At 47.4% G+C, this 27,355-nt stretch overlaps 2 protein-coding genes and 1 pseudogene across 4 annotated transcripts in view; all 3 read left to right on the top strand.

Annotated features, from left to right (window-relative positions):
- Nucleotides 1–27,355, top strand: part of LOC137854999 (interferon-induced very large GTPase 1-like) — an 81,948-nt gene that overhangs the window by 23,389 nt on the left and 31,204 nt on the right. The gene's annotated exons all lie outside the window — the stretch shown is intronic.
- LOC137855003 (interferon-induced very large GTPase 1-like) lies at nucleotides 776–8,450 on the top strand (annotated as a pseudogene).
- Nucleotides 15,658–22,748, top strand: LOC137855004 (interferon-induced very large GTPase 1-like). Its single transcript, XM_068679072.1, has one exon. The coding sequence runs from the start codon at nucleotides 15,663–15,665 to the stop codon at nucleotides 22,743–22,745; it is 7,083 nt and encodes a 2,360-aa protein (XP_068535173.1). The 5' UTR covers nucleotides 15,658–15,662; the 3' UTR covers nucleotides 22,746–22,748.

Genomic DNA, 27,355 nt, shown 5'->3' with positions numbered 1-27,355 from the left:
GCGGATGCCCCAGCAGCCTGGCTCAGCCCCAGCACAGCCAGCAGCTGCCAAGTTTCACTTTCTGGTGCTGTATCATCTAATGGCCTGACTTCCAAGAAAGAAGCAAGCCTCTCCCTGCTGTGTAAACAGGAAACCGCAACCTGTGAAGAAGCTTGGGCCTTTATAAAAGTGGGGTCAGAGCTGGGCTTAGGCAGTGCAGTAGCTGGGCTGAGAGGCTGCTGGAGCTGCGCTGAGGCAGTGCAGAAGTTGCAGAGCACCAGGGAGGGCAGGTAGGTCCCCGCTGACTTGCGCTGGGCAGGGCAGGGGCCACAGCGGAGGCCCCTAGACCTCCTTGGCCTCCAGTGCCTGCAACACCCTCTTGTTAAACACCTTTTCCTGATATCCAGCCAGAACTTCCCCTGGCACATCTCCATGCCGTTCCCTCGGGTCCTCTTGCTGGTCACCAGAGAGCAGAGCTCAGTGCCTGCCCCTCCGCTCCCCTCGTGAGGAAGTTGGAGGCCACCACGAGGTCTCCCCTCAGTCTCCTCTTCTCCAGGCTGAACAATCCAAGTGACTTCAGCCACTCCTCATATGTCTTCCTCTTTAGTTGATTTACCATCTTTGTTCCGTTATTTAGTAGTTTTAGTTGTGTACCTTTATTTAGTAGCTTTGTTTAGTGCATGAAAAACTATAAGGATATGTGGATGGTGAGAGTATTGGCTTCATTAAGGTTATCCAGTCTCCAGTTGCTACTGATGTGAGGAAGAGACTCTACAACCATAGGGTTGTAAACTACGTATACTTTATTGCGGTGCACCGGGCGCACTGGGAATAGCTTCCCTCAAAAAGGTGCGCGCCTGCCCGGTCGTCTCTCACAACTTTATACACGAATACTGTTACATATTACATGAGCTCTAATACATATTCATTATTTTCCCCCAAAAGGCGGACCTCTACCAAGTACTCATTTCCATACTCCCCACCCTTAGCTCCATCTGGTTGCGCCTGCATCGTGTAGCCTTGTGGTCGTGGACAAGGGTCTTTCAGGATGAAGGCGATGAGTAAGAGGAGGTTAAACTTTTTACCTTTCTGGACTTTGACCTGCTGTTGGACAGTATTTAGAAGTTTTTTGTTTATCTTTGCCTTGTTTCCTGCTGTCACGTTAAGGGGTGTAGCTGATTGATTAACTGTTATGGGCCTGGTTGGATTCAGGGTACTGATCCAGTCGGACATTCGCCAATAATGTGTTAACTGTCTGGGGCTCCAGCCAGACATTCACCAATAACCAATTAACCGTCTGGGGGTCTGGTTGGATTCAGAACACTGAACTATCACAGTCACAGATAACCACCCTTCCCCTAGTTGCACATAATGAGAGCTATCACAGGCAATGAAACAGGTGTTGATGAGCTGCAGAAGCAGCATTTGGAGAGGATGAAGCAGAGGCAAGAAGAAGCCAAGTCAATCCTACGGGAGCTGGAAGAAATGCAGAAGAGATGCAGCTACACCAAGGAAATGATAAGACAGAAAGAGGAGGCCCTACAGCAAGTCACGGACATTCCCAAGGAGTACTGGGAACCTCCAGAGAAGGCATTGCTGGATGAGCTGGTGAGCATCCGGAAGCAACTGGAGCAGCAGGAGAAGTACATGGGGGAGAGGGAGAATGTCTCTGACGAGGAGGTCCTGAGGCGGGCATCGGGAGGCCTGGCTCTGCAGGGGATTTACCAAACCAAGAGCCTGGAGGATGTGCTGGCAAAGCGAGAGCAACTCATCAGGGTCCCTGATGGCTTCATGCTCACTGGTCCAGTGCAAGGGTCGCTGCTTGAGAGGAAGGAGTTCTCCTCCTCTGCAGCAGAAGCCACTTTCACCAAGTCCATGGAGCAGCTGGGGTTCAGCCTCAGCGCTTCTGTCAAATCTGGGTTCTGGGGGTTCAGTTTTGAAACAGGTGTAGATTCCAGCAAGTCCTCACAGTCAGAGGACTCCCGTCGGTCACGCTCGGAGCAGGCGTACATTTGCATCACCAAGTACCAATACATGCCTCTGGCCTCCTACTACTTCCAAAAGGACCAGCTTCGCCTCTCAGACGCAGCCCTGCGAGAGCTGCAAGACATCGAACATCTTCTGAGCATCACCCAGGAGGCAGAGAGGTTCCACCTACTGAAGAGCAGGTGCGCCAGCTTCTTCAGCAGGTTTGGGTCCCACGTGAACCAGGGACCCCTCCACTTTGGGGGAATATTCTGGTGGAAAGCATCTGCCGAAGGTTTCAGAGCAGAGCAATGGGATGAGATGAAGCAACAAACATCTGAAGCACTGAACAGCTACGTTGGGGCTAGCTTCAGCGGCTTCAGTACCAAGAGGGGAGTGAAGGGGGATGCTTCAAACTCCATCTCACAGGCATCATTTCAGGGAAGAGACAGAAGCAGCACCCACAGAGCAGTTCAGCTCTATGTGACCAAAACAGGGGGCCCAGCAGAGACAGATTCCCTTCCCGAGTGGAAATGCGGGCTTGTGGCCAATAACACAACCTGGTGTGTGATCGACCGGGGCTTTCAGCTGATCCCAGTGTGGGACATAATCCTGTCCAACCACAGCAGCGATTTTAAATCCTCCCATCAAATGGGCAGCAGCCTCAGGACTGTCTACGAAGAACTAACGAATCGCAGCACCGGTGTGATCATTGGAGAGGAACTGGCCAGTGCCGTAGAAGAGGCCAGAGCTTTCCTGGAGCAAGTGAAGACCTGGGAGGGGACAGTGGATGAAAAGAAACTGCTCATGTTGATAGATTTTCAACAGAGTCTGAAAAAGAGAACAAAAAATCACAGTGTCTGGATCAACATATGTCTGTCAGACAAAGCATTGCAGGAGTTCCTGGTGAACACTGTTTCTTTTTGCCAGAAGTCTTCTCCAGAAAACACCACCTACATCAAATCTCTGCTGCAGTGCCTGCTGGATCCTCACATCTATTCTGTCAAGGACTTCCCCAGGGCTTCCTTTATTATGCAATGGGTCTTCCAGAAGGAGCACATGCTTCCCAAAACTCCCAGTATTTCCAGTCTTGAAGATCTCAATACAACACTGCAGCAGATGAAGGAGTACATCCAGGAAGTCACATACGCACCGGCAACTTCTGCATCTGCCATTCATGAGGCAAAGATCAAAGCCACCTTCACTATAAGCCTGGCTGTTTCTTCCTTGCTCCAGTCTCTGCAGCAAAGGGCACAGGAAGACATAGAACTCTTAGTGCTCTTAGTTACAACCAGCACAGGATACCAAGTAGAATACGGCACTTTTCAGTACCTCCTTGGGTGTCCAGAAATTAATTTCATGATACAGGAAATGCACATGGCATATAACGAGTATCAGAGCCTGAAGGAACAGGATGTTTGCAGAGCTCAGGCCTTCCTGCTGCTGACGGGGCTCACCATAACATCCGAAAACAAGAAGGTGACCCCTGAGCAGAAGAATGACCGCTTAGTTTTCATGAAAGAAAAGATGAAAAACACATGGTCCACAGAGATGAAAGCTCTCCTCGAAAAGTACAGTGCATTCAAAGACTGGGAGATGCTGGAAAGAGATTTGCAGTCCATCATCGATGGGCAACTGGAGGACACATCTGGCAACCTGAAGAAAGATGATAAAATCAAAGACGTGAAAGATGCTTTTCAAGGCATGCAGCCTCCCAGTCAGTGCAAACCCAAATCAGACAGCAGCAAATCCAAAGCAAGTCAAGCCGCTGCAAACCCGGAGTTCCTCAACTTACTTAAGCGCCTCGGGCTGGAAAGGTACTATCCAAGAAAAATGGGCACAGAAGATTTCCACATAATACACCAGACATCTGTACATGACAGCCAGCCCAGCAAGGACAGCGAGCTACCATTTTACTTCCTGCAAAGGCTCCTGACCGTGGATTACCGGGTGAGGTACCTGACTTGGAAGGAGGCGAGTAAGCCGGGAGTCACGCCCACACCAAACACCTCAGGGGAGGAGCATGAGCCCTCTGATTCCTATGATGACTTTCTCAGTGACTTGGACAAAGGAGCCCCTGAATCTGCAAGCAGGGAGAGTCATGTGCACCCCATGGACCTCCAGATGGCAATTTTTCATTGTGCTGATGATTTCATGAGACAGTACCTTTCATCCAAGCTCGCTTTCTGCCAGTTTGCACTACCCCTCCTGGTACCAAACCCGGGCACTTCACAGATAGAGTTCCCTCTCTGGTCCCTCAGCCAAATCAAGAAGAGCTGGAAAGGGACGGTGAAATCAGGAGAGGAGACCAGGACTAGCAGTCACAACAACAAACTCATTTATCGGGCAGAGATGCCCATCGTGTCCTTCCTCCGCATCGGCAGCTCTCCTTCCTCTTCCAAGTCTCAGCTCCTGAATGCCCTGCTGAGCAGGAAGAAACATGACACTTTTTTCCACCGACATTGTGAAGGCAGCACCAAAGACTGCTTCCTGATGAAAGGTGTTGTGGAGATCTCCTGGTACCTTCCCCGTGGTAGCGACGACGACAGCTTTAATGGCCCTGTTGCTTTCTGTAACCTGCACGGAGATGCAAGGGATCACGAACCCCAGCTGCAGTTTTTACAGGAGATCTCTGCCGTGATCGTGGTTCTTGTTTCTGAGTTGGATCAGAGAAACGAGAAAGGCAGGAAAATTTTACATGATCTGTGGCAGTCTCAGAGGCCTTTGGTTTGCCTTTTCACTGAGAAAGAGAGCATTGCAGCTGGCCGATCTGGCCAAAACGTAAGAATAGGGATCAAGAACAGAAATGAAGCAGAATTAGTGGGTGAGCTGACAAAAACCATCCGAGACCTAGTGGAAGGGTCGAGCACGCTTGTTAGCCTCAATGCATGCCTGAGCACAGCTCGCCAGCACGGCTTCCTAGTTGATGAAGATACAGAAGCATGTGTGACAGCCAAAGAAATGGCAATCAAACTGGTGAATCTGTTGAAGAAGGAGAAGTTGTCTGAGATCAAATCACAGCTACTGCCTCTTCAGGGAAAACTGTGGTACAAGTGGTGTAAAAAGGACAAAGAACTCACTCGCTTGCAGGAAAAGAGGAACAAGAGCATAGAGCATCATCGGAGCCAAATTGAATTGGAGAAGTCTGCAATACGAAGAAGGCAACTAGGCAAGGCGTTTCCCCTCAATCAGCTGATGAAAACAGTCCTTGGCTTTCTCCAGTCACAGCCAGACAATACCAAGAAATTCTTTCTGCAGTGGATGAAGATCTTCATGGACGACATCTCCTCTGATCGCCTTGATGAGCTGAAGAGAAAGTATCATCACTTATGGTCTCAAATCCTGGCATTAAAGAAAAACAATGAAAATAACAACCTGAAAACTCAATTGATGAAGAAATTAGATACCTTCTCCGATGAAATCAATGATTTGTCCATTGGCCTTGAGCATATTTTGAGAGAGGTGGGGCAGATTTATGAGGCACTGGAATCAACATACTCCAAAGAAAAATGGTATGTCAAACTACCTGAAATTGCTGCCAATCTGATGGTTTTAGGGTATCCCATTGAGCTGATGGATGGTGATGCTTCTTACGTACCACTGCAATGGATTGGAGCCATCTTTGACAGGTTAATTGAGAAGCTAGGGGACAAGCGAGTATTTGTGCTTTCCGTGCTTGGCATCCAGAGCACAGGGAAGTCAACCCTGCTGAATGCCATGTTTGGTCTGCAGTTTAACGTCAGCGCAGGGAGGTGCACCCAGGGAGCGTTTATGCAGCTCATTAAAGTGGACGAGAAGCTCCAACAGGATTTGAACTTTGATTACATGCTCGTTGTTGACACAGAAGGACTTCGTGCCATAGAGATGGCCAATAAGCAGTCACTTTACCATGACAATGAGCTGGCCACCTTTGTCATTGGCATCGGCAACATGACTCTGATCAACATCTTTGGAGAAAATCCTTCGGAAATGCAAGACGTCCTTCAGATTGCTGTGCAGGCTTTCCTGAGGATGAAGCAAGTCAATATTTCCCCAGGCTGCCTCTTTGTGCACCAAAACGTGGGCGAAATAACTGCAAAGGAACAGAACATGGAAGGACAAAGACGTCTGCAGGAAAAGCTGGATGAAATGACCGTGACCGCGGCCCAGCAGGAATTCTGTGACATCACCTGCTTCAGCGACGTCATCCGCTTTGACGTGAACACCCACATTCATTACTTTGCTCACCTGTGGGAAGGAAACCCACCGATGGCACCGCCCAACCCCACCTACAGCCAGAACGTCCAGGAATTAAAGAGCAAAATTCTCCAAGCTGCCAAGAAGGAATCGCACAGCAGTGTTTTGAGGCTCTCCAGCTTGAAAGTTCGTATTAGTGACCTATGGAATGCCCTGCTGAATGAAAACTTTGTTTTCAGCTTCAAGAATTCAGTGGAGATTGCTGCCTACAAGAAACTGGAAACTGCATTTAGTCAGTGGACCTGGCAGCTGAGAAGTCACATCTTAGACTTGCAAATGAAACTGGAAAACAAGGTGCGGAACGGGGAGTTGGTCAAGGTCACCACGGAACACCTTGAAGAACTGGTGCAAGAGAGAAGTGATGACATCACCAAGAACATGGAAACGTTCTTCAGTGAAGAGAAAGACCGTGAAATACTGATCCAGTGGAAATGCAGCACAGAACTGAAGCTGAAAGAACTGAGAGAGTCCCTTCTTGTTGAAACACAAAGGAAGTGTGAGAAACTTCTAGAAGTAAAGAAGAGCCAGAGTAAACTGGATGAGAGGAAGTCTGAATATGAAAACGAGCTCCTGAGAAAGAGCAGAGAGTTGGCCCTGTCTCTAAAAGGCCAGAAATTAAGTGAAAATGTACTGAGAAACTGGTTCAATTCACTCTGGATGCAGTGGGTTGCTGAAGTGTCCTCTGCTACTCCCCCTCTGGAACAGGTGGACATTGATGTGGAGATAGAAAATGTCCTTCTAGAGCATTTTAGGGAGTCTAATGTAGTTAAACAAAGATTGAATTTATACCAAAATACTATCTTTTCATTTGACATCACGAAACATGTGTCTAAGAAAAAAGGCTTCCGCATTTCTAAGAGTTTGGATGACACCAAAATGACCAACATGCACCGCATTACAGAGAGCATCATAATGCGTGTGAAGGCAAACATTGAGAAGAAGGAAAAGGACAAAATGGATTACAGTCGAACTTTTATTCATGAAATACTAAATGAAGTGGAGGAAGCTATGAACTCTGTTCCTAGCACTGCAAATTACAGTTTTAATAAAGATTACAGAATGGAATTATCACTGTACTTGTGCAGAATGGCAGCAGAAAGGTTTAAAGACATGCATGCAGCATTCAGGAAAGCAAATGATCCAGTCGTCTACCTGGAGAGCAAGAGAGAAGACTTCTTCAAATGTTTCCAGATTTCCTGCCAAGGAGCCTCTTGCATCACAACATTTGCTGATTTCCTGTGCAGCAAGATTGCCCCAGCTCTCCGACACGCCATCTATGAGAAGACAGCTCTTGACATAGCTCGAGACGTGAAGGATAAAATTCCAGATTTCAGAGGCAATAGATCCACTCTGGAAAATTACATGCTGAAATACCTAGCAGAAGAAGAAAATTTTGAAAATTTCATGTATTATCTTAATGCCCCAGGAGACTTTTTAAATAATTACATTAAGACAAAAGTTGAGACATACTGTTTAGATAAGAACAGAAGGCTAGAGATGTTTTTAAGAGACTCCCTCTCTCGTTACTATGAAAACATTCAGTCAGCTGTTCTTGCATCAACCATGGTTGTCAAAGACAGAAAAGACAGAAAGGATAAAATCTCTCTTTGGCTGGATGAATTCTGCAGAGCACTTGGAGACATGCTAAACTTGCTGAGGAGTGACCTGAAGGGCATTGAACATCAGGAGATAACAGACATAGAGTTCCTGAATTATGCCATGACAAAGGCACTGTCTTCCATTATTGATGATCTCAGGAAAGAGTTTAAAGAAGCTCGTATGAGCTCATTTGAAAGGCAGCCTCACACAATACTGGCTGAGCAGTTTGCAGGGTGCCAGGAGCAGTGTCCATTTTGTGGGGCTGTTTGCACTAACACTGCCAAACCATGATGGAGACCACTGGGTTGTCTTCCATCGTCCACAGTTTTTGAGAGGATACAGATGGTATGAAAAGAGAGGATCTAAATGGCATAAAACAGACAACTTTAAAATTGATATTTGTTCTAGCCTTGTTTCAAGTGACTGCAAATTCAGGATTGGTGAAGACACATGGATCCCCTACAAGAACTACTGGGATGCAGGACATCCCTATTCCACTTGGAGCATTCCTCCTGATCCATCCATGCAAGCATACTGGAAATGGTTTGTCTTATTTCAGGACACAGCTAGAACAATGCTACAATGGGAAATTTCATGGCAAAGGAGAAATCCCTGCTTCCTGGAAGACAGTTACAAAGCAGAATGCACTCGCTGAACTGGAGAAATGTTAGGCTAAGTTGGTATGAAGGAAAAACTGCAGCTGCATTGTATTTTAGATGAACATAATATGGGGATAACCACAAAATCTTGTTTTAATGATTATTACTTAAAGAATGTCAATAAAACTTAATGTAATTGCTGCAACATTGGGTGAACTAAGGAGTACTTCTCATGCCTCTGCTCAGCAATTCCCTTGCTTTGTGGTAACGTCAAAGTCCTCTTCCTTTCTTGCCATAAATATTTACCTCAACTTTGTCTTAAAGCAAACTAGAAAAATATTCCTGCAGGAATATTCCTGCAGGAATATTTTTCTCTGCGTGCTTCATTTCAAGGTGAGCCACATTTATCCCAGAATCACAAAATCAGAATGCTTTGGGTTGGAAAGTACTTTGAAGATCATCTAGTTCCAACCCGCCTGACATGGGCAGGGCCACCTCCCACTAGATCAGGTTGCTCAGAGCCCCATCCAGCCTGGCCTTGAACACCTCCAGGGATGGGGCACCCACAGTGTCTGTGGAAAACCTATTCCAGTGCTTCGCTGCCATCATAGTAAAGATTTTCTTCGTAATTTCTAATCTAAATCTCCTATCTTTTAGTTTAAAGCCATTCCCCCTTGTCCTATTGCTACACATCTTGATAAAGAGTCCTACCCCAGCTTTCCTGTAGAATCCTAGAATCATGAAGGTTGGAAAAGCCCTCCAAGATCATCTGATCCAACCATCCCCCCACCACCAATGTCACCACCAAACCATGTCCTCAAGCAGCACGTCCAACGTCTCCTTAAACACTCCCAGGAGTGTGACCTCACCACTTCCCTCAGCAACCTGTCCCAATGCCTGACTGCTCTTTCTGAGCAGAAATGTCTCCTCATTTCCAACCTGAACCTCCCCTGGCACAACTTGAGGCCATTCCCTCTAGTCCTATCACTAGTTACCTGTGAGAAGAGGCTGACTCCAAGCTCTCCAGACCTTCCTTTCAGGTCATTGTAGAGAGCAATGAGGTCTGCCCTGAGCCTCCTCTTCTCCAGATCAAACATCCCCAGTTCCCTCAGCCGCCCCTCACAGGACTTGTGCTCGAGGCCTTTCACCAGCTTTTTAGCCCTGCTCTGGACACACTCCAGGGCCTCGATGTCCTTCTGGTAGTGAGGGGCCCAAAGCTGAACCCAGCACTCGAGGTTTGGCCTCACCAGAGCAGAGCCCAGGGGGACGATCACCTCCCTGGTGTGCTGGCTGCACTGCTCCTGACACAACCAGGATGCCCTTGGCCTTCTTGGCCCCCTGGGCACACTGCGGCTCGTGGTCAGGCGAGCATCAACCAGCACCCCCAGATCCTTTTCCTCTGAACAGCTTTCCAGACACTCTGCCCCAAGCCTGTAGCGCTGTGTGGGGTTGGTGTGGCCTGTTGTGGTTTAACCCGGTCAGCAGCTAAACACCACGCAGCTGTTCTCTCTCCCTCCCCATTCCCTCTCTGGGATAGGGGATAGAAATGGGAAAGTGAAGCCTGTGAGTTGAGATAAAGACAGTTTATTAAGATAGGAAAATAATTACAATAATAATAATAATAATAACAACAACAACGAGTACGAAACAAGTGATGCACAATGCAATTGCTCACCACCCGACGAACAATGCCCAGCCTATCCCTGAGCAGCCAGCCCCCCAACCCAGCTAGCCACCCATATATATATTGTTTAGCATGACCCCATATGAGATGGAATACCCCTATGGCTAATTTGGGTCAGCTGTCCTGGGTCTGTCCCCTCCCAGCTCCTGCCGCACCCACAGTTTGCCCACTGGCAGGGCAGCACGAGGAGCTCGAAAATCCTTGGCTTAGCATAAGCACTGCTCTGCAACAATTAAAACATCAGCATGTTATCAGCACTCTTCTCATCCTAATCCAAAATATAGCACCCTACCAGCTACTAGAAGGGAAATTAACTCTATCCTAACTGAAACTAGAACATTCTGAGAGCTGGTTCTGCTATAAAGCAAAACAAGGTTAAAGGACTCACACACGAGATCCAGTTCTTGTGAGTAAAATGGCAGGGTGGATGTGATCAATTAGATAATAGCTATGTCCCCACCAACTAGCAAGAGAGAAACACAAGCTTTCCTAGGCCTTGTGGGATTATGGGCAATGCATGCTCAGTTTGTGACTCTATATTAAGAGACTCGCTAGAGAAACTATGATGAGTGCAGCCCTGAGCATCAACAAGCCTTTTTGAATGGACTAAAGAGGAAACTGCTTGTGCAGCATCTCTTGGGGCTGTCTGTACAAGGCCAGCTATGCAAAACCTGCTTTACACTGTACCTAGGAAGCACGGTGTGGTGGTTCGACCCTGCAGGGCTGCTGAGCTCCACCGCAACCGTTCTCTCACTCCCTCTCTTCAAAAGAAAAAGGGGCAAAAATATGATGGAAAGGGCTCAAGGGTTGAGATAAGGACAGGGAGATCACTCAATAATTATTGTCATGGGCAAAACAATCTCAGCACAGGGAGATAAATACAATTTATTGACCTAGCAGACTGCAGCGCTGAGAAACTAAAAGGAAACTACGGACACCTTCCTCCAACCCATCCTCTTCTGTCTTCTCCTCCCAAGTGGTGCAGGGGACACGGGAATGGGGCTGCAGTCAGTCCCTGATGTTTTGTCCCCGCCACTGCTTCACGTCCCTCTCTGCCCTTTTCCTCAAATTTCCCCCTTTCCTGATTTTTCCCCTTTCCTCAACCTGTTCTCACAGTGTTGCTCACTGGGTTGGCTCTGGACAGCAGCAGGTTCCTTTGGAGCCATCTGGAGCTGGCTCTGATCTGACCTGGGGCAGCTGCTGGGCTCTGTAGAGGCCTCCCCTGTAGCCCAACCTGCACATAAGCCACATAAACCTAATACAAGCCAAATAAACCCAACATCAATACATAAATAACCCACATAAACCCAATACCAACCCAATTCAAGCCCTTAGAATCATAGAATCCTAGAATCATTACAGTTGGAAAAGCCCTCCAAGATCATTTTGTTCAACCATCCCCCTACCACCAATGTCACTCACTAAACCCTTTCCCCAAGCACCACGTCCAACCTCTCCTCGAACACCTCCAAGGACAATGACTCTACCACCTCCCTGGGCAACCTGTCCCAACACCTGACTTCTCTTGCTGAGCAGAAATGTCTCCTCATTTCCAACCTGAACCTCCCCTGGCACAACTTGAGACCATTCCCTCTAGTCCTATCACTAGTTACCTGTGAGAAGAGACCTACAGCTCCCCACACCTTCCTTACAGTTGGTTGTAGAGAGCAATAAGAGCCCTTGCCACATAAACACAATACACATGGCCTCAGCTGGAGCTTCTGGCAGAAAATCTCAGCAGAAACCTGAGGTTGACCTCTGGAGTTCTGGAGCCAGGGTTATCAAGGATCAGAAGCCCACTGCATCCCAACTGAAAAGGAGACACTAACATTGGATGTGGGGTTTGAGCCACTTCAGATGTTGTTGGTGCAGAAGCACAGCTCCTCTTGGCACCATGGCTGCCTGTACTACATTTGTCTCACGTCAGTGCCTGGTAAAATTATGGAGAAGATGATCCTTGAAGTTATTGAAGTGCAGCTGGGGGACAATGAAGTCATAGGTTCCAGCCAACATGGGTTCATGAGGGGTAGGTCCTGCCTAACAAATTTGAATTCCTTTTATGATAAGATCACCCTTCTAGTCAATCAAGGGAAATCTCCTGATGTGATCTTCTTGGACTTCACAAAGCTTTTGACAGTTTCCCATAGGATCCTACTGGACAAAACGTCCAGCATACAACTTGGCAAAAACATCATACCATGGGTGAGCAATTGGCTGAGGGGCAGGGCTCAAAGGGTAGTGGTTAATGGGGCCACATCTGGCTGGTCGATGGTCACTAGTGGGGTCCCCCAAGGCTCCATTTTAGGGCCAGTCCTCTTCAATGTCTTTATAAATGATTTGGATGTAGGACTAGAAGGTGTTTGGAGCAAATTTGCCAACGACACCAAACTTGGAGGAATTGTAGACTCGGATGAGGGTGGAAAGGCCTTGCAGAAAGATCTGGCCAGATTGGAGAGCTGGGCGATCACCAACCACATGAAGTTTAACAAGAGCAAGTGCGAGGTCCTGCTCCTGGGATGGGGCAACCCTGGCTATACGTCCAGACTGGGGGACAAAACGCTGGAGAGCAGCCTCGCAGAGAGGGGTCTGGGGGTTGTGGTAGACAGCAAGTTGAATATGAGCCAGCAGTGTGCCCTGGCAGCCAGGAGGGCCAACCGTATCCTGGGGTGCATCAAGCACGGCATCGCTAGTTGGTCAAGGGAAGTGATTGTCCTGCTCTGCTCTGCGCTGGTGTGGCCTCACCTCGAGTACTGCATGCCTTTCTGGGCACCACAGTACAAGAAGGACATTAAACAGTTGGAGAGTGTCCAGAGGAGGGCGACGAAGATGTTCAAGGGACTAGAGGGAAAGATGTATGAGGAGTGGCAGCTGATGGCAGTATTTTTTCAATCCAAATGACTTGCAGCCTGGTGCCATACTGCTGAACAAGCAATATGTACTATCAAAGGTTAGAGTTCTGCCTTGCTACTTTTACAGCAATCCCTGTTTCACATTGGACCAACCTAACTGTTTAGCTCTAACACATACCCATCCATTGGGATTTATTTCTTTTTCATCATTCTCTGTAAATAAATTCATTGAGACTGTTACTCTTTTTTCACAGATCTTCAACTGCAATCCTAATTTGACTATTCAATCTCCCCCTAATTAATTTGTTCCTGCTTTGGGTACATGTAACAATTGCCAGGTGACCCTTTCAGACTCCCACTATAATTCAGTAGACTCAAAAAGTGACACCAACATTCCAGACCTGTCTACCCCTGTTACTCTTAAGGTATTACTAGTCAAATTAAGTCTGGTATCTTATAAGCTAAGGATGATTTGGCTGCCCCAAATTCTATCTACTAAGAATACAAACTCCTTATGAGGCCCCACCTCCAAATTTATCAAGGGGTCTTGGTGGGACGACTATTCAGAGAACCTCTGACTGCCCTATTCTGAGTTTGTGATAGTGAACAATCTCTCTTCCCTTTTCAATTCAGGGCATTCTCCATTAAAATGACTGATCTGCCCACATTTCAAACATCTTCTCTGTATCTGCTGTGGCTGGGGGGCAGGTGACCACTTTGATTTTCCATTCCTGTTTCCTTTTTCTTCTTGATTCTTCTTCCAAAAGAGGACATTTGTTATTAACATATAAATTTAAGTCTTTCTCAGACCTATATGCTGGCCAAACTACTGCAGGAGGCATTATGGAACTGCAGGAGGCTCTTACTGACCCATTTCTCCAGGCTGGCCGGATCCCTCGGGTCGGCTGCAGCACCCTCTGGTGTATCCCCCACTCCTGTAAGCTTTGTGCCAATCTGCAGACCTGGTAAGGGCTCCCTCTGCCCCATCACCCACATCATCAATGAGGATTAAAGTCAAACTGAACCAGACCCGCTACTGACCCCAGGGTACTCTGCTGGTTACTGGCCTCCAACTAAACCAGTCGATGGGAAGTAGACAGGAATTTCTTTTCTCTCTTGCAGTGCTTCCACCCAGCCTTTGCTTGTGTTTCTTTTTTTGTTTGTTTGTTTGTTTATTTTTGTTTTTGTTTGTTTTTGTTTTCTTCATTCTTCTTTTCCTTTTCTTTTCCCATTAATTAAATTATCCTTATCTCAGTCCATGATTTTTTTTTCTTTTCAGCATACTTTGTTCTCCCCATCTTCTTCAAAGGAGTGGGAGTGAGAGTACAGTTGTGGAGTGCAGCTGCCCAGCAAAGTAAAACCCCCGTACCTGCACACCAGGGGCACAGGGTGTGCCTGGGGATGCGGATGCCCCAGCAGCCTGGCTCAGCCCCAGCAAAGCCAGCAGCTGCCAAAGTTCACTTTCAGGTGCTGTATCATCTAATGGCCTGACGTCCAAGAAAGAAGCAAGCTTCTCCCTGCTGTGTAAACAGGAAACCGCAACCTGTGAAGAAGCTTGGGCCTTTATAAAAGTGGGGTCAGAGCTGGGCTTAGGCAGTGCAGTAGCTGGGCTGAGAGGCTGCTGGAGCTGCGCTGAGGCAGTGCAGAAGCTGCAGAGCACCAGGGAGGGCAGGTAGGTCCCCGCTGACTTGCGCTGGGCAGGGCAGGGGCCACAGCGGAGGCCCCTAGACCTCCTGGCCTCCAGTGCCTGCAACACCCTCTCATTAAACACCTTTTCCTGATATCCAGCCAGAACTTCCCCTGGCACATCTCCATGCCGTTCCCTCGGGTCCTCTTGCTGGTCACCAGAGAGCAGAGCTCAGTGCCTGCCCCTCCGCTCCCCTCGTGAGGAAGTTGGAGGCCACCACGAGGTCTCCCCTCAGTCTCCTCTTCTCCAGGCTGAACAATCCAAGTGACTTCAGCCACTCCTCATATGTCTTCCTCTTTAGTTGATTTACCATCTTTGTTCCGTTATTTAGTAGTTTTAGTTGTGTACCTTTATTTAGTAGCTTTGTTTAGTGCATGAAAAACTATACGGGTATGTGGGTGGTGAGAGTATTGGCTTCATTAAGGTTATCCAGTCTCCAGTTGCTACTGATGTGAGGAAAAGACTCTAAAACCATAGGGTTGTAAAGTACGTATACTTTATTGCCTTGCACTGGGCGCATTGAGAATAGCTTCCCTCAAAAATGTGCGCGCCTGCCTGATCGTCTCTCACAACTTTATACAGAAATACTGTTACATATTGCATGAGCTCTAATACATATTCATTGTTTTCCCCCAAAAGGAGGACCTCTTCCAAGTACTCCTTTCTGTACTCCCCGCCCTTAGCTCCTTCTGGTTGTGCCTGCGCAGTGTAGCCTGGTGGTCGTGGGCAGGTGTCTTTCAGGATGAAGGCGATGAGGAAGAGGAGGTTAAATTTTTACCTTTCTGGACTTTGACCTGGTGAAGGACAGTATTTAGAAGTTTTTTGTTTATCTTTGCCTTGTTTCCTGCTGTCACGTTAAGGGGTGTAGCTGATTGATTAACTGTTATGGGCCTGGTTGGATTCAGGGTACTGATCCAGTCGGACATTCACCAATAATGTGTTAACTGTCTGAGGCTCCAGCCAGACATTCACCAATAACCAATTAACCATCTGGGGTTCCGGTGGGATTCAGAACACTGAACTATCACATTCACGGATAACCACCCTTACCCTAGTTGCACATAATGAGAGCTATTACAGGCAACGAAAGAGGTGTTGATGAGCTGCAGAAGCAGCACTTGGAGAGGATGAAGCAGAGGCAAGAAGAAGCCAAGTCAATCCTACGGGAGCTGGAAGAAATGCAGAAGAGCCACAGCCACAGCAAGGAAATGATAAGACAGAAAGTGGAGGCCCTACAGCAAGCCATGGACATTCCCAAGGAGTACTGGGAACCTCCAGAGAAGGCATTGCTGGATGAGCTGGTGAGCATCCAGAAGCAACTGGAGCAGCAGGAGAAGTCCATGGGGAAGAGGGAGAACGTCTCTGACGAGGAGGTTCTGAGGCGGGCATCGGGAGGCCTGGCTCTGCAGGGGATTTACCAAACCAAGAGCCTGGAGGATGTGCTGGCAAAGCGAGAGCAACTCATCAGGGTCCCTGATGGCTTCATGCTCACTGGTCCAGTGCAAGGGTCGCTGCTTGAGAGGAAGGAGTTCTCCTCCTCTGCAGCAGAAGCCACTTTCACCAAGTCCATGGAGCAGCTGGGGTTCAGCATCAATGCTTCTGTCAAAGCTGGGTTCTGGGGGTTCAGTTTTGAAACAGGTGTAGATTCCAGCAAGTCCTCACAGTCAGAGGACTCCCGTCGGTCACGCTCGGAGCAGGCGTACATTTGCACCACCAAGTACCAATACATGCCTCTGGCCTCCTACTACTTCCAAAAGGACCAGCTTCGCCTCTCAGACGCAGCCCTGCGAGAGCTGCAAGACATCGAACAGCTTCTGAGCATCACCCAGGAGGCAGACAGGTTCCACCTACTGAAGAGCAGGTGCGCCAGCTTCTTCAGCAGGTTTGGGTCCCACGTGAACCAGGGACCCCTCCACTTTGGGGGAATATTCTGGTGGAAAGCATCTGCCGAAGGTTTCAGAGCAGAGCAATGGGATGAGATGAAGCAACAAACATCTGAAGCACTGAACAGCTACGTTGGGGCTAGCTTCAGTGGCTTCAGTACCAAGAGGGGAGTGAAGGGGGATGCTTCAAACTCCATCTCACAGGCATCATTTCAGGGAAGAGACAGAAGCAGCACCCACAGAGCAGTTCAGCTCTATGTGACCAAAACAGGGGGCCCAGCAGAGACGGATTCCCTTCCCGAGTGGAAATGCGGGCTTATGGCCAATAACACAACCTGGTATGTGATCGACCGGGGCTCTCAGCTGATTCCAGTGTGGGATATAATCCTGTCCAACCACAGCAGCGATTTTAAATCCTCCCATCAAATGGGCAGCGGCCTCAGGGCTGCCTACGAAGAGCTAACGAATCACACCACCGGTGTGATCTTTGGAGAGGAACTGGCCAGTGCTGTAGAAGAGGCCAGAGCTTTCCTGGAGCAAGTGAAGACCTGGGAGGGGACAGTGGATGAAAAGAAACTGCTCATGTTGCTAGATTTTAAACAGAGTCTGAATAAGAGAACAAAAAATCACAGCGTCTGGATCAACATATGCCTGTCAGACAAAGCATTGCAGGGGTTCCTGGTGAACACTGTTTCTTTTTGCCAGAAGTCTTCTCCAGAAAACACCACCTACATCAAATCTCTGCTGCAGTGCCTGCTGGATCCTCACATCTATTCTGTCAAGGACTTCCCCAGGGCTTCCTTTATCATGCAGTGGGTCTTCCAGGAGGAACAGACACTTCCCAAAACTCCCAGTATTTCCAGTCTTGAAGATCTCAATACAACACTGCAGCAGATGAAGGAGTACATCATGGAAGTCACCTACGCACCGGCAAATTCTGCATCTGCCATTCATGAGGCAAAGATCAAAGCCACCTTCACTATAAGCCTGGCTGTTTCTTCCTTGCTCCAGTCTCTGCAGCAAAGGGCACAGGAAGACATAGAACTCTTAGTGCTCTTAGTTACAACCAGCACAGGATACCAAGTAGAATACGGCACTTTTCAGTACCTCCTTGGGTGTCCAGAAATTAATTTCATGATAAAGAAAATGCACGTGGCACATAAGGAATATCAGAGCCTAAAGGAACAGGATGTTTGCAGAGCTCAGGCCTTCCTGCTGCTGACGGGGCTCACCATAACATCCGAAAACAAGAAGGTGACCCCTGAGCAGAAGAATGACCGCTTAGTTTTCATGAAAGAAAAGATGAAAAACACATGGTCCACAGAGATGAAAGCTCTCCTCGAAAAGCACAACGCATTCAAAGACTGGGAGATGCTGGAAAGAGATTTGCAATCTTTCATCGATGGGCAACTGGAGGACACATCTGGCAACCTGAACAAAGACAGTATAATGAAAGACCTGGAAGATGCTTTTCAAGGCATGCAGCCTCCCAGTCAGTGCAAACCCAAATCAGACAGCAGCAAATCCAAAGCAAGTCAAGCCGCTGCAAACCCGGAGTTCCTCAACTTACTTAAGCGCCTCGGGCTGGAAAGGTACTATCCAAGAAAAATGGGCACAGAAGATTTCCACATAATACACCGGACATCCGTACACAACAGCCAGCCCAGCAAGGACAGCGAGCTACCATTTTACTTCCTGCAAAGGCTCCTGACCGTGGATTATCGGGTGAGGTACCTGACTTGCAAGGAGACGAGTAAGCCAGGAGTTGTTTCCGCACCAAACACCTCAGGGGAGGAGCACGAGCCCTCTGATTCCTTTGATGACTTTCTCAGTGACTTGGACAAAGAAGCCCCTGAATCTGCAAGCAGGGAGAGTCATGTGCACCCCATGGACCTCCAGATGGCAATTTTTCATTGTGCTGATGATTTCATGAGACAGTACCTTTCATCCAAGCTCGCTTTCTGCCAGTTTGCACTACCCCTCCTGGTACCAAACCCAGGCACTTCACAGATAGAGTTCCCTCTCTGGTCCCTCAGCCAAATCAAGAAGAGCTGGAAAGGGACGGTGAAATTGGGAGAGCAGACGAGGATTAGCAGTCACAACAACAAACTCATTTATCAGGCAGAGATGCCCATCGTGTCCTTCCTCCGCATCAGCAGCTCTCCTTCCTCTTCCAAGTCTCAGCTCCTGAATGCCCTGCTGAGCATGAAAAAGCACGACACTTTTTTCCACCGCCATTGCAAAGGCAGCACCAAAGACTGCTTCCTGATGAAAGGAGTTGTGGAGATCTCCTGGTACCTTCCCCGTGGTAGCGACGACGACAGCTTTAACGGCCCTGTTGCTTTCTGTAACCTGCATGGAGATGCAAGGGATCACGAACCCCAGCTGCAGTTTTTACAGGAGATCTCTGCCGTGAATGTGGTTCTTGTTTCTAAGTTGGATCAGAGCAACGAGAAAGGCAGGAGAATTTTACATGATCTGTGGCAGTCTCAGAGGCCTTTGGTTTGCCTTTTTACTGAGAAAGAGAGCATTGCAGCTAGCCGATCTGGCCAAAACGTAAGAATAGGGATCAAGAACAGAAATGAAGCAGAATTAGTGGGTGAGCTGACAAAAACCATCCGAGACCTAGTGGAAGGGTCGAGCACGCTTGTTAGCCTCAATGCATGCCTGAGCACAGCTCGCCAGCACGGCTTCTTAGTCGATGAAGATGCAGAAGCGTGCGTGACAGCCAAAGAAACGGCAATCAAACTGGTGAATCTGTTGAAGAAGGAGAAGTTGACTGAGATCAAATCACAGCTACTGCCTCTTCAGGGAAAACTGTGGTACCTGTGGTGTAAAAAGGACAAAGAACTCACTCGCTTGCAGGAAAAGAGGAACAAGAGCATAAAGCATCATGGGAGCCAAATTGAATTGGAGAAGTCTGCAATACGAAGAAAGCAACTAGGCAAAGCGTTTCCCCTCAATCAGCTGATGAAAACAGTCCTTGACTTTCTCCAGTCACAGCCAGACAATACCAAGAAATTCTTTCTGCAGTGGATGAAGATCTTCATGGACGACATCTCCTCTGATCGCCTTGATGAGCTGAAGAGAAAGTATCATCAGTTATGGTCTCAAATCCTGGCATTAAAGAAAAGCAATGAAAATAACAACCTGAAAACTGAATTAATGAAGAAATTAGATACCCTTTCTGATGAAACCAATGATTCGTCCATTGGCCTTGAGCATATTTTGAGAGAGGTGGGGCAGATTTATGAGGCACTGGAATCAACAAACTCCAAAGAAAAATGGTATGTCAAACTACCTGAAATTGCTGCCAATCTGATGCTTTTAGGGTATCCCATTGAGCTGATGGATGGTGATGCTTCTTACGTACCACTGCAATGGATTGGAGCCATCTTTGACAGGTTAATTGAGAAGCTAGGGGACAAGCGAGTTTTTGTGCTTTCCGTGCTTGGCATCCAGAGCACAGGGAAGTCAACCCTGCTGAATGCCATGTTTGGTCTGCAGTTTAACGTCAGCGCAGGGAGGTGCACCCAGGGAGCGTTTATGCAGCTCATTAAAGTGGACGAGAAGCTCCAACAGGATTTGAACTTTGATTACCTGCTCGTTGTTGACACAGAAGGACTTCGTGCCATAGAGATGGCCAATAAGCAGTCACTTAATCACAGCAGTGAGCTGGCCACCTTTGTCATTGGCATCGGCAACATGACTCTGATCAACATCTTTGGAGAAAATCCTTCGGAAATGCAAGACGTCCTTCAGACTGCTGTGCATGCTTTCCTGAGGATGAAGCAAGTTAATATTTCCCCAGCCTGCCTCTTTGTGCACCAAAACATAGGCGAAATAACCGCAAAGGAACAGAACATGGAAGGACAAAGACGTCTGCAGGAAAAGCTGGATGAAATGACCGTGACCGCGGCCCAGCAGGAATTCTGTGACATCACCTGCTTCAGCGACGTCATCCGCTTTGACGTGAACACCCACATTCATTACTTTGCTCACCTGTGGGAAGGAAACCCACCGATGGCACCGCCCAACCCCACCTACAGCCAGAACGTCCAGGAATTAAAGAGCAAAATTCTCCAAGCTGCCAAGAAGGAATCGCACAGCAGCGTTTTGAGGCTCTCCAGCTTGAAAGTTCGTATTAGTGACCTATGGAATGCCCTGCTGAATGAAAACTTTGTTTTCAGCTTCAAGAATTCAGTGGAGATTGCTGCCTACAAGAAACTGGAAACTGCATTTAGTCAGTGGACCTGGCAGCTGAGAAGTCACATCTTAGACTTGCAAATGAAACTGGAAAACAAGGTGCAGAACGGGGAGTTGGTCAAGGTCACCACGGAACACCTTGAAGAACTGGTGCAAGAGAGAAGTGATGCCATCACCAAGAACATGGAAACATTCTTCAGTGAAGACAAAGACCATGAAATACTGATCCAGTGGAAAAGCAGCACGGAACTGAAGCTGAAAGAACTGAGAGAGTCCCTTCTTGTTGAAACGCGAAGGAAGTGTGAGAAACTTCTAGAAGTAAAGAAGAGCCAGAGTAAACTGGATGAGAGGAAGTCTGAATATGAAAACGAGCTCCTGAGAAAGAGCAGAGAGTTGGCCCTGTCTCTAAAAGGCCAGAAATTAGGTGAAAGTGAACTGAGAAACTGGTTCAATTCTATCTGGAAGCAGTGGGTTGCTGAAGTGACCTCTGCCACTCCCCCTCTGGAACAGGTGGACATCGATGTGGACATAGAAAATGTCCTTCTAGATCACTTTAAGGAGCTTAATATAGCTAAACGAATCAGAAAGTTTTCCCAAAAGACTGTCTTTTGTGTTGACAAAGAGAACCACGTGTCTAGGAAGAAAAATTTCCTTGGCTTCTCTAAGAGTTTGGACGATGCCGATGAGAACAGCATGCAACGCATTACAGATAGTATCATAATGCGTGTGAAGGCAAATATTGAGAAGAAGGAAAAGGACAAAATGGATTACAGTCGAACTTTTATTCATGAAATACTAAATGAAGTGGAGGAAGGTATGAAGTCTGTTCTTAACACTGCAAATTACTGTTTTAATAAAGTTTACAAAATAGATTTATCACTGTACCTGTGCAGAATGGCAGCAGAAAGGTTTAAAGACATGCATGCAGCATTCAGGAAAGCAAATGATCCAGTCGTCTACCTGGAGAGCAAGAGAGAAGACTTCTTCAAATGTTTCCAGATTTCCTGCCAAGGAGCCTCTTGCATCACAACATTTGCTGATTTCCTGTGCAGCAAGATTGCCCCAGCTCTCCGACACGCCATCTATGAGAAGACAGCTCTTGACATAGCTCGAGACGTGAAGGATAAAATTCCAGATTTCAGAGGCAATAGATCCACTCTGGAAGCTTGCATGCTGAAATACCTAGCAGAGGAAGAGAATTTTGAAAAATTCATGTATTATCTTAATGCCCCAGGAGACTTTTTAAATAATTACATTAAGACAAAAGTTGAGACGTACTGTTTAGATAAGTACAAAAGGTTAGAGATGTTTTTAAGAGACTCCCTCTCTCGTTACTATGAAAACATTCAGTCAGCAGTTTTTGCATCAACCACAATTGTCAAAGACAGAAAAGACAGAAAGGATAAAATCTCTCTTTGGCTGGATGAATTCTGCAGAGCAATCGGAGATGTGCTAAGCTTGCCCAGGAGCGACCTGAAGGGCATTGAAAATCAGGAGATAACAGACATAGAGTTCCTGAATTATGCCATGACAGAAGCACTGTCTCCCGTTATTGATGATCTCAGGAAAGAGTTTGAAGAAGCTCGTATGAGCTCCTTTGAAAGGCAGCCTCACACAATACTGGCTGAGCAGTTTGCAGGGTGCCAGGAGCAGTGTCCATTTTGTGGGGCTGTTTGCACTAACACTATGCCAAACCATGACGGAGACCACCGGGTTGTCTTCCATCATCCACAAGTTTTGACAGGACGCAGATGGCATAAAACAGACAACCTAATCATTGATATTTGTTCTAGCCTTGTTTCAAGTGACTGCACATTCGTGGTTGGTGAAGACAGAAGGATCCCCTACAAGAAATACCGGGATGCAGGACATCCCTATTCCACTTGGAGCATTCTTCCTGATCCATCCATGCAAGCATACTGGAAATGGTTTGTGTCTTCTTTCAGGACACAGCTAGAACAATGCTACAATGGGAAATTTCATGGCAGAGGAGAAATCCCTGCTTCATGGCACACAGTTACAAAGCAGAATGCACTCGCTGAACTGGAGAAATGTTAGGCTAAGTTGGTATGAAGGAAAAACTGCAAGTGTTTTGCATTTTAGAAGAACATAATATGGGGATAACCACAAAATCTTCTTTTAATGATTATGATTTAACCATGTCAATAAAACTAAATGTAATTACTGCAACGTTGGGTGAACTAAGGAGTGCTTCTCATGCCGCTGCTCAGCGATTCCCTTGCTGCATGATAAAGTCAAAGTCCTCTCCCTTTCTTGCCATAAATATTTACCTCAGCTTTGTCTTAAAGCAAACTAGAAAAATATTCCTGCAGGAAGCAGTCATACCGCCAAGATCAAGACCAAGTACCAAGAGCAAAGGCAGCATTAGCAAGTACCAGTTTTATCAGCTGCTATGGGAAAAGAAATGACACTGGCAAAAGAACAGTTTCCCTGCAGCAATACTTGTCACACTTGCAGAAAGAACAGCAGGGTCTGCGAGCAGGTGAACATTTGTGGGGAACTCAGCTATTTAGTTATTTGGGGTTATTGTTTGCATTCATAAACTTAGTACTCAGGTTCTGTTCTTTTTCTGATGAGATTAAGAGTCTCATGCTCTACCGACTGAGCTAGCCGGTATTATTGTGTGGGGTGACACAGCAGAGGAAGTTTTCGAGAAAGGGAAGAAAATAGTCCAAATCCTTCTGAAAGCCGGTTTTGCCATAAAACAAAATAAAGTCAAAGGACCTGCACGAGAGATCCAGTTTTTAGGAATAAAATGGCAAGATGGACGTCGTCAAATCCCAATGGATGTGATCAACAAAATAACAGCTATGTCTCCACCAACTAACAAAAAAGAAACACAGACTTTCCTAGGTGTTGTGGGGTTTTGGAGAATGCACATCCCAAATTACAGTCTGATTGTAAACCCACTCTACCAAGTAACCCGTAAGAAGAATGAGTTTGAATGGGGCCCTGAACAACGACAAGTCTTTGAACAAATCAAGCAGGAAATAGTCCATGCAGTAGCCCTTGGGCCAGTTCGAACAGGACCAAATGTAAAGAATGTGCTCTACACTGCAGCCGGGGAGAACGGCCCCACCTGGAGCCTCTGGCAGAAAGAACCTGGGGAAACTCGAGGTCGGCCCCTGGGGTTTTGGAGTCGGGGATACAGAGGATCTGAGGCCCACTATACTCCAACTGAAAAGGAGATATTGGCAGTATATGAAGGAGTTCGATCTGCTTCGGAAGTGGTCGGTACTGAAGCGCAGCTCCTCCTAGCACCCTGATTGCCAGTACTAGGCTGGATGTTCAAGGGAAGGGTCCCCTCTACGCATCATGCAACTGATGCTACATGGAGCAAGTGGGTTGCACTGATTACTCAGCGGGCTCGAATAGGAAACCCCAGTCGCCCAGGAATATTAGAAGTGATCATGGACTGGCCAGAAGGCAAATACTTTGGGATATCATCAGAGGAGGAGGTGGGTCGTGCTGAAGAAGCCCCACTGTACAACCAGTTGCCAGAGAATGAAAAGAAATATGCCCTGTTCACTGATGGGTCCTGTCGTATTGTGGGGAAGCATCGGAGATGGAAGGCTGCTGTATGGAGTCCTACGCGACGAGTTGCAGAAGCTGCTGAGGGAGAAGGTGAATCGAGTCAGTTTGCAGAAGTGAAAGCCATTCAGCTGGCTTTAGACATTGCTGAACGAGAAAAATGGCCAGTTCTCTATCTCTACACCGATTCATGGATGGTAGCAAATGCCCTGTGGGGATGGTTACAGCAATGGAAGCAAAACAACTGGCAGCGTAGGGGCAAACCCATCTGGGCTGCTGCATTGTGGCAAGATATTGCTGCTCGGGTAGAGAACCTGGCTGTGAAAGTACGCCACGTAGATGCTCATGTGCCCAAGAATCGGGCTACTGAAGAACATCAGAACAACCAGCAGGTGGATCAGGCTGCTAAGATTGAAGTAGCTCAGGTGGACCTGGATTGGCAGCATAAAGGTGAATTATTTATAGCCCGCTGGGCCCATGACACCTCAGGCCATCAAGGTAGAGACGCAACATACAGATGGGCTCGTGATCGAGGGGTGGACTTGACCATGGACGCTATAGCACAGGTTATTCATGACTGTGAAACATGTGCTGCAATCAAGCAAGCCAAACGGTCAAAGCCTCTTTGGTATGGAGGACGATGGCTGAAATATAAATATGGAGAGGCCTGGCAGATTGATTACATCACACTCCCTCAAACTCGCAATGGCAAGCGCCACGTACTTACAATGGTGGAAGCAACCACCGGATGGCTGGAAACATATCCTGTGCCTCATGCCACCGCCCGGAACACCATCCTGGGCCTTGAAAAGCAAGTTCTATGGCGACATGGCACCCCAGAAAGAATAGAATCAGACAATGGGACTCACTTCCGAAACAACCTTATAGACACTTGGGCCAAAGAACATGGTATTGAATGGGTGTATCACATCCCCTATCATGCACCAGCCTCCGGGAAAGTTGAACGATACAATGGCCTGTTAAAGACTACCTTGAAAGCAATGGGCGCTGGGACGTTCAAAAACTGGGATACGCATTTGGCAAAGGCCACCTGGTTAGTCAATACTAGGGGATCCACCAACCGAGCTGGACCTGCCCAATCAAACCTGTTACGTACTGTAGATGGGGATAAAGTTCCTGTAGTGCATGTAAAAAATATGCTGGGTAAAACAGTCTGGGCTACTCCTGCCTCAGGAAAAGGCAAACCTATTCGTGGAATTGTTTTCGCTCAGGGACCTGGATACACTTGGTGGGTGATGCAAAAGAACGGAGAGGTCCGGTGTGTACCTCAAGGAGATTTAATACTGGGTGAGAATAGCCCATGAACTGAATTGTACCATGTTAATTAGTATATTACACTGTATGTTATCACTACCATGATTACTATAGGTGACTAATTAGAATGTATGGAAAAGAGTGTAACCTGAACATGACATAAATGGTATGGAATAAGGGGTGGATAGATGTCCTGGTTTCAGTTAGCACAGAATTAATTTTCTTCCTAGTAGCTGGTGGAATGCTGTGTTTTGGCTTAGGATGAGAAGAGTGCTGATAACACCCCGATGCTTTAATTGTTGCAGAGCAGTGCTTATACTAAGCCAAGGACATCTCAGCCTTTTGCTCTGTCCTGCCAACGGACAGGCTGGGGGTGCAGTAAGAGCTGGGAGGGGACAGACCCAGGACAGGTGACCCAAACTAGCCAAAGGGGTATTCCATACCATCTGACGTCATGCTAAACAATATATAGGGGTGGCTAGCCGGGGGGAGGGGGCCGGACTGCTCGGGGTTAGGCTGGGCATCGGTCAGCGAGTGGTGAGCAATTGCATTGTGCATCACTTGTTTGTACATATTATTATTATTTCCCTATTATCACCATTGTATTATTATTGTTATTATTGTTATTATTATTTTGTTATTATTATTTTCCTGTCTTATTAAACTGTCTTTATCTCAACTCACGGGCTTCACTTTCCATTTCTCTCCCCCGTCCCAGAGAGGGAGGGGGGAGGGTGAGCGAACGGCTGCGTGGTGTTTAGCTGCCGGCCGGGTTAAACCACGACACCATTAAAGCAATTAACGCAGCAGCCTATGCGGATTTAGACAGTGACTTTTAACTGTGTGGTTATTAGGCATATGTCCTAGGTTAAGATGTGCCCCCACTTCCATGAGCCACTCCTACTCATGAGCTTGGGCCTGGCAAACTTCCCAGCAGCTCCCAGCCACCCCAACTGCTTTTGCCCTGCACTTCTGTGTTGGGTAAAAGCCCTTTATAACCAATGTAGAGAATTAGACAGCTTTGCAGCTTCCTCAGCAGCTGTCAGCAGTGCGTGAGCTTAGCGTTTGTGCTGTTAAGACAGGCAGGTGGCAACTGAACAAAAAGGGTCTGGAGAACATGGAAGTGGCTCTGCCTGCACCAGTGCAGTGGCAGGGGTGTTTACTGTGCACTTTTCCTGCAATCCTGCTGCAAACCCAATGACCAGAGTCTCCTGAAGAGCTGTCAAGAGTGGTGATTCATTATAATGCTTTGTAGTCTTTGCTAGTAAACTGTTTGAGTTGGACTGGACTGGTCACTGCATGCTTCATTTCAAGGTGAGCCACAATTCTCCTAGAATCATAAAATCAGAATGGTTTGGGTTGGAAAGGACTTTGAAGATCATCTAGTTCCAATCCCCCTGCTATGGGCAGGGCCACCTCCCACTAGATCAAGGTTGCTCAAAGCCCCATCCAGCCTGGCCTTGAACACCTCCAGGGATGGGGCATCCACAGCATCTCTAGGAAACCTGTGCCAGTGCCTCACTGCTGTCATATTAAAGATTTTCCTCCTAATTTCTAATCTAAATCTCTCCTCTTTTAGTTTAAAGCCATTACCCCTTGTCCACCACCCCCCAGGGATGGTGATGCCACTGCCTCCCTGGGCAACCATCCCAATGCCTGACTGCTCTTTCTGAGCAGAAATGTCTCCTCATTTCCAAGCTGAACCTCCCCTGGTACAACTTGGGCCCATTACCTTCTTATCAATGGGTGTCATATTTGCAAGTCTCCAGTCATCTGCAACATCTCCAGTTGACTAGGCCCGCTGATATATGATGGAAATTGGCTCAGCAAACACATCTGCT

The sequence above is a fragment of the Anas acuta genome, chromosome 3 (genome assembly GCF_963932015.1).
Source record: "Anas acuta chromosome 3, bAnaAcu1.1, whole genome shotgun sequence".
NCBI classification, from domain to species: domain Eukaryota; kingdom Metazoa; phylum Chordata; class Aves; order Anseriformes; family Anatidae; genus Anas; species Anas acuta.
This window is presented reverse-complemented; position numbering and strand designations above follow the sequence as displayed.

Excerpts from the sequence above, each read along its gene's own strand:
- LOC137855004 (XM_068679072.1), top strand. The coding sequence starts at position 15,663 with ATGAGAGCTATTACAGGCAACGAAAGAGGTGTTGATGAGCTGCAGAAG.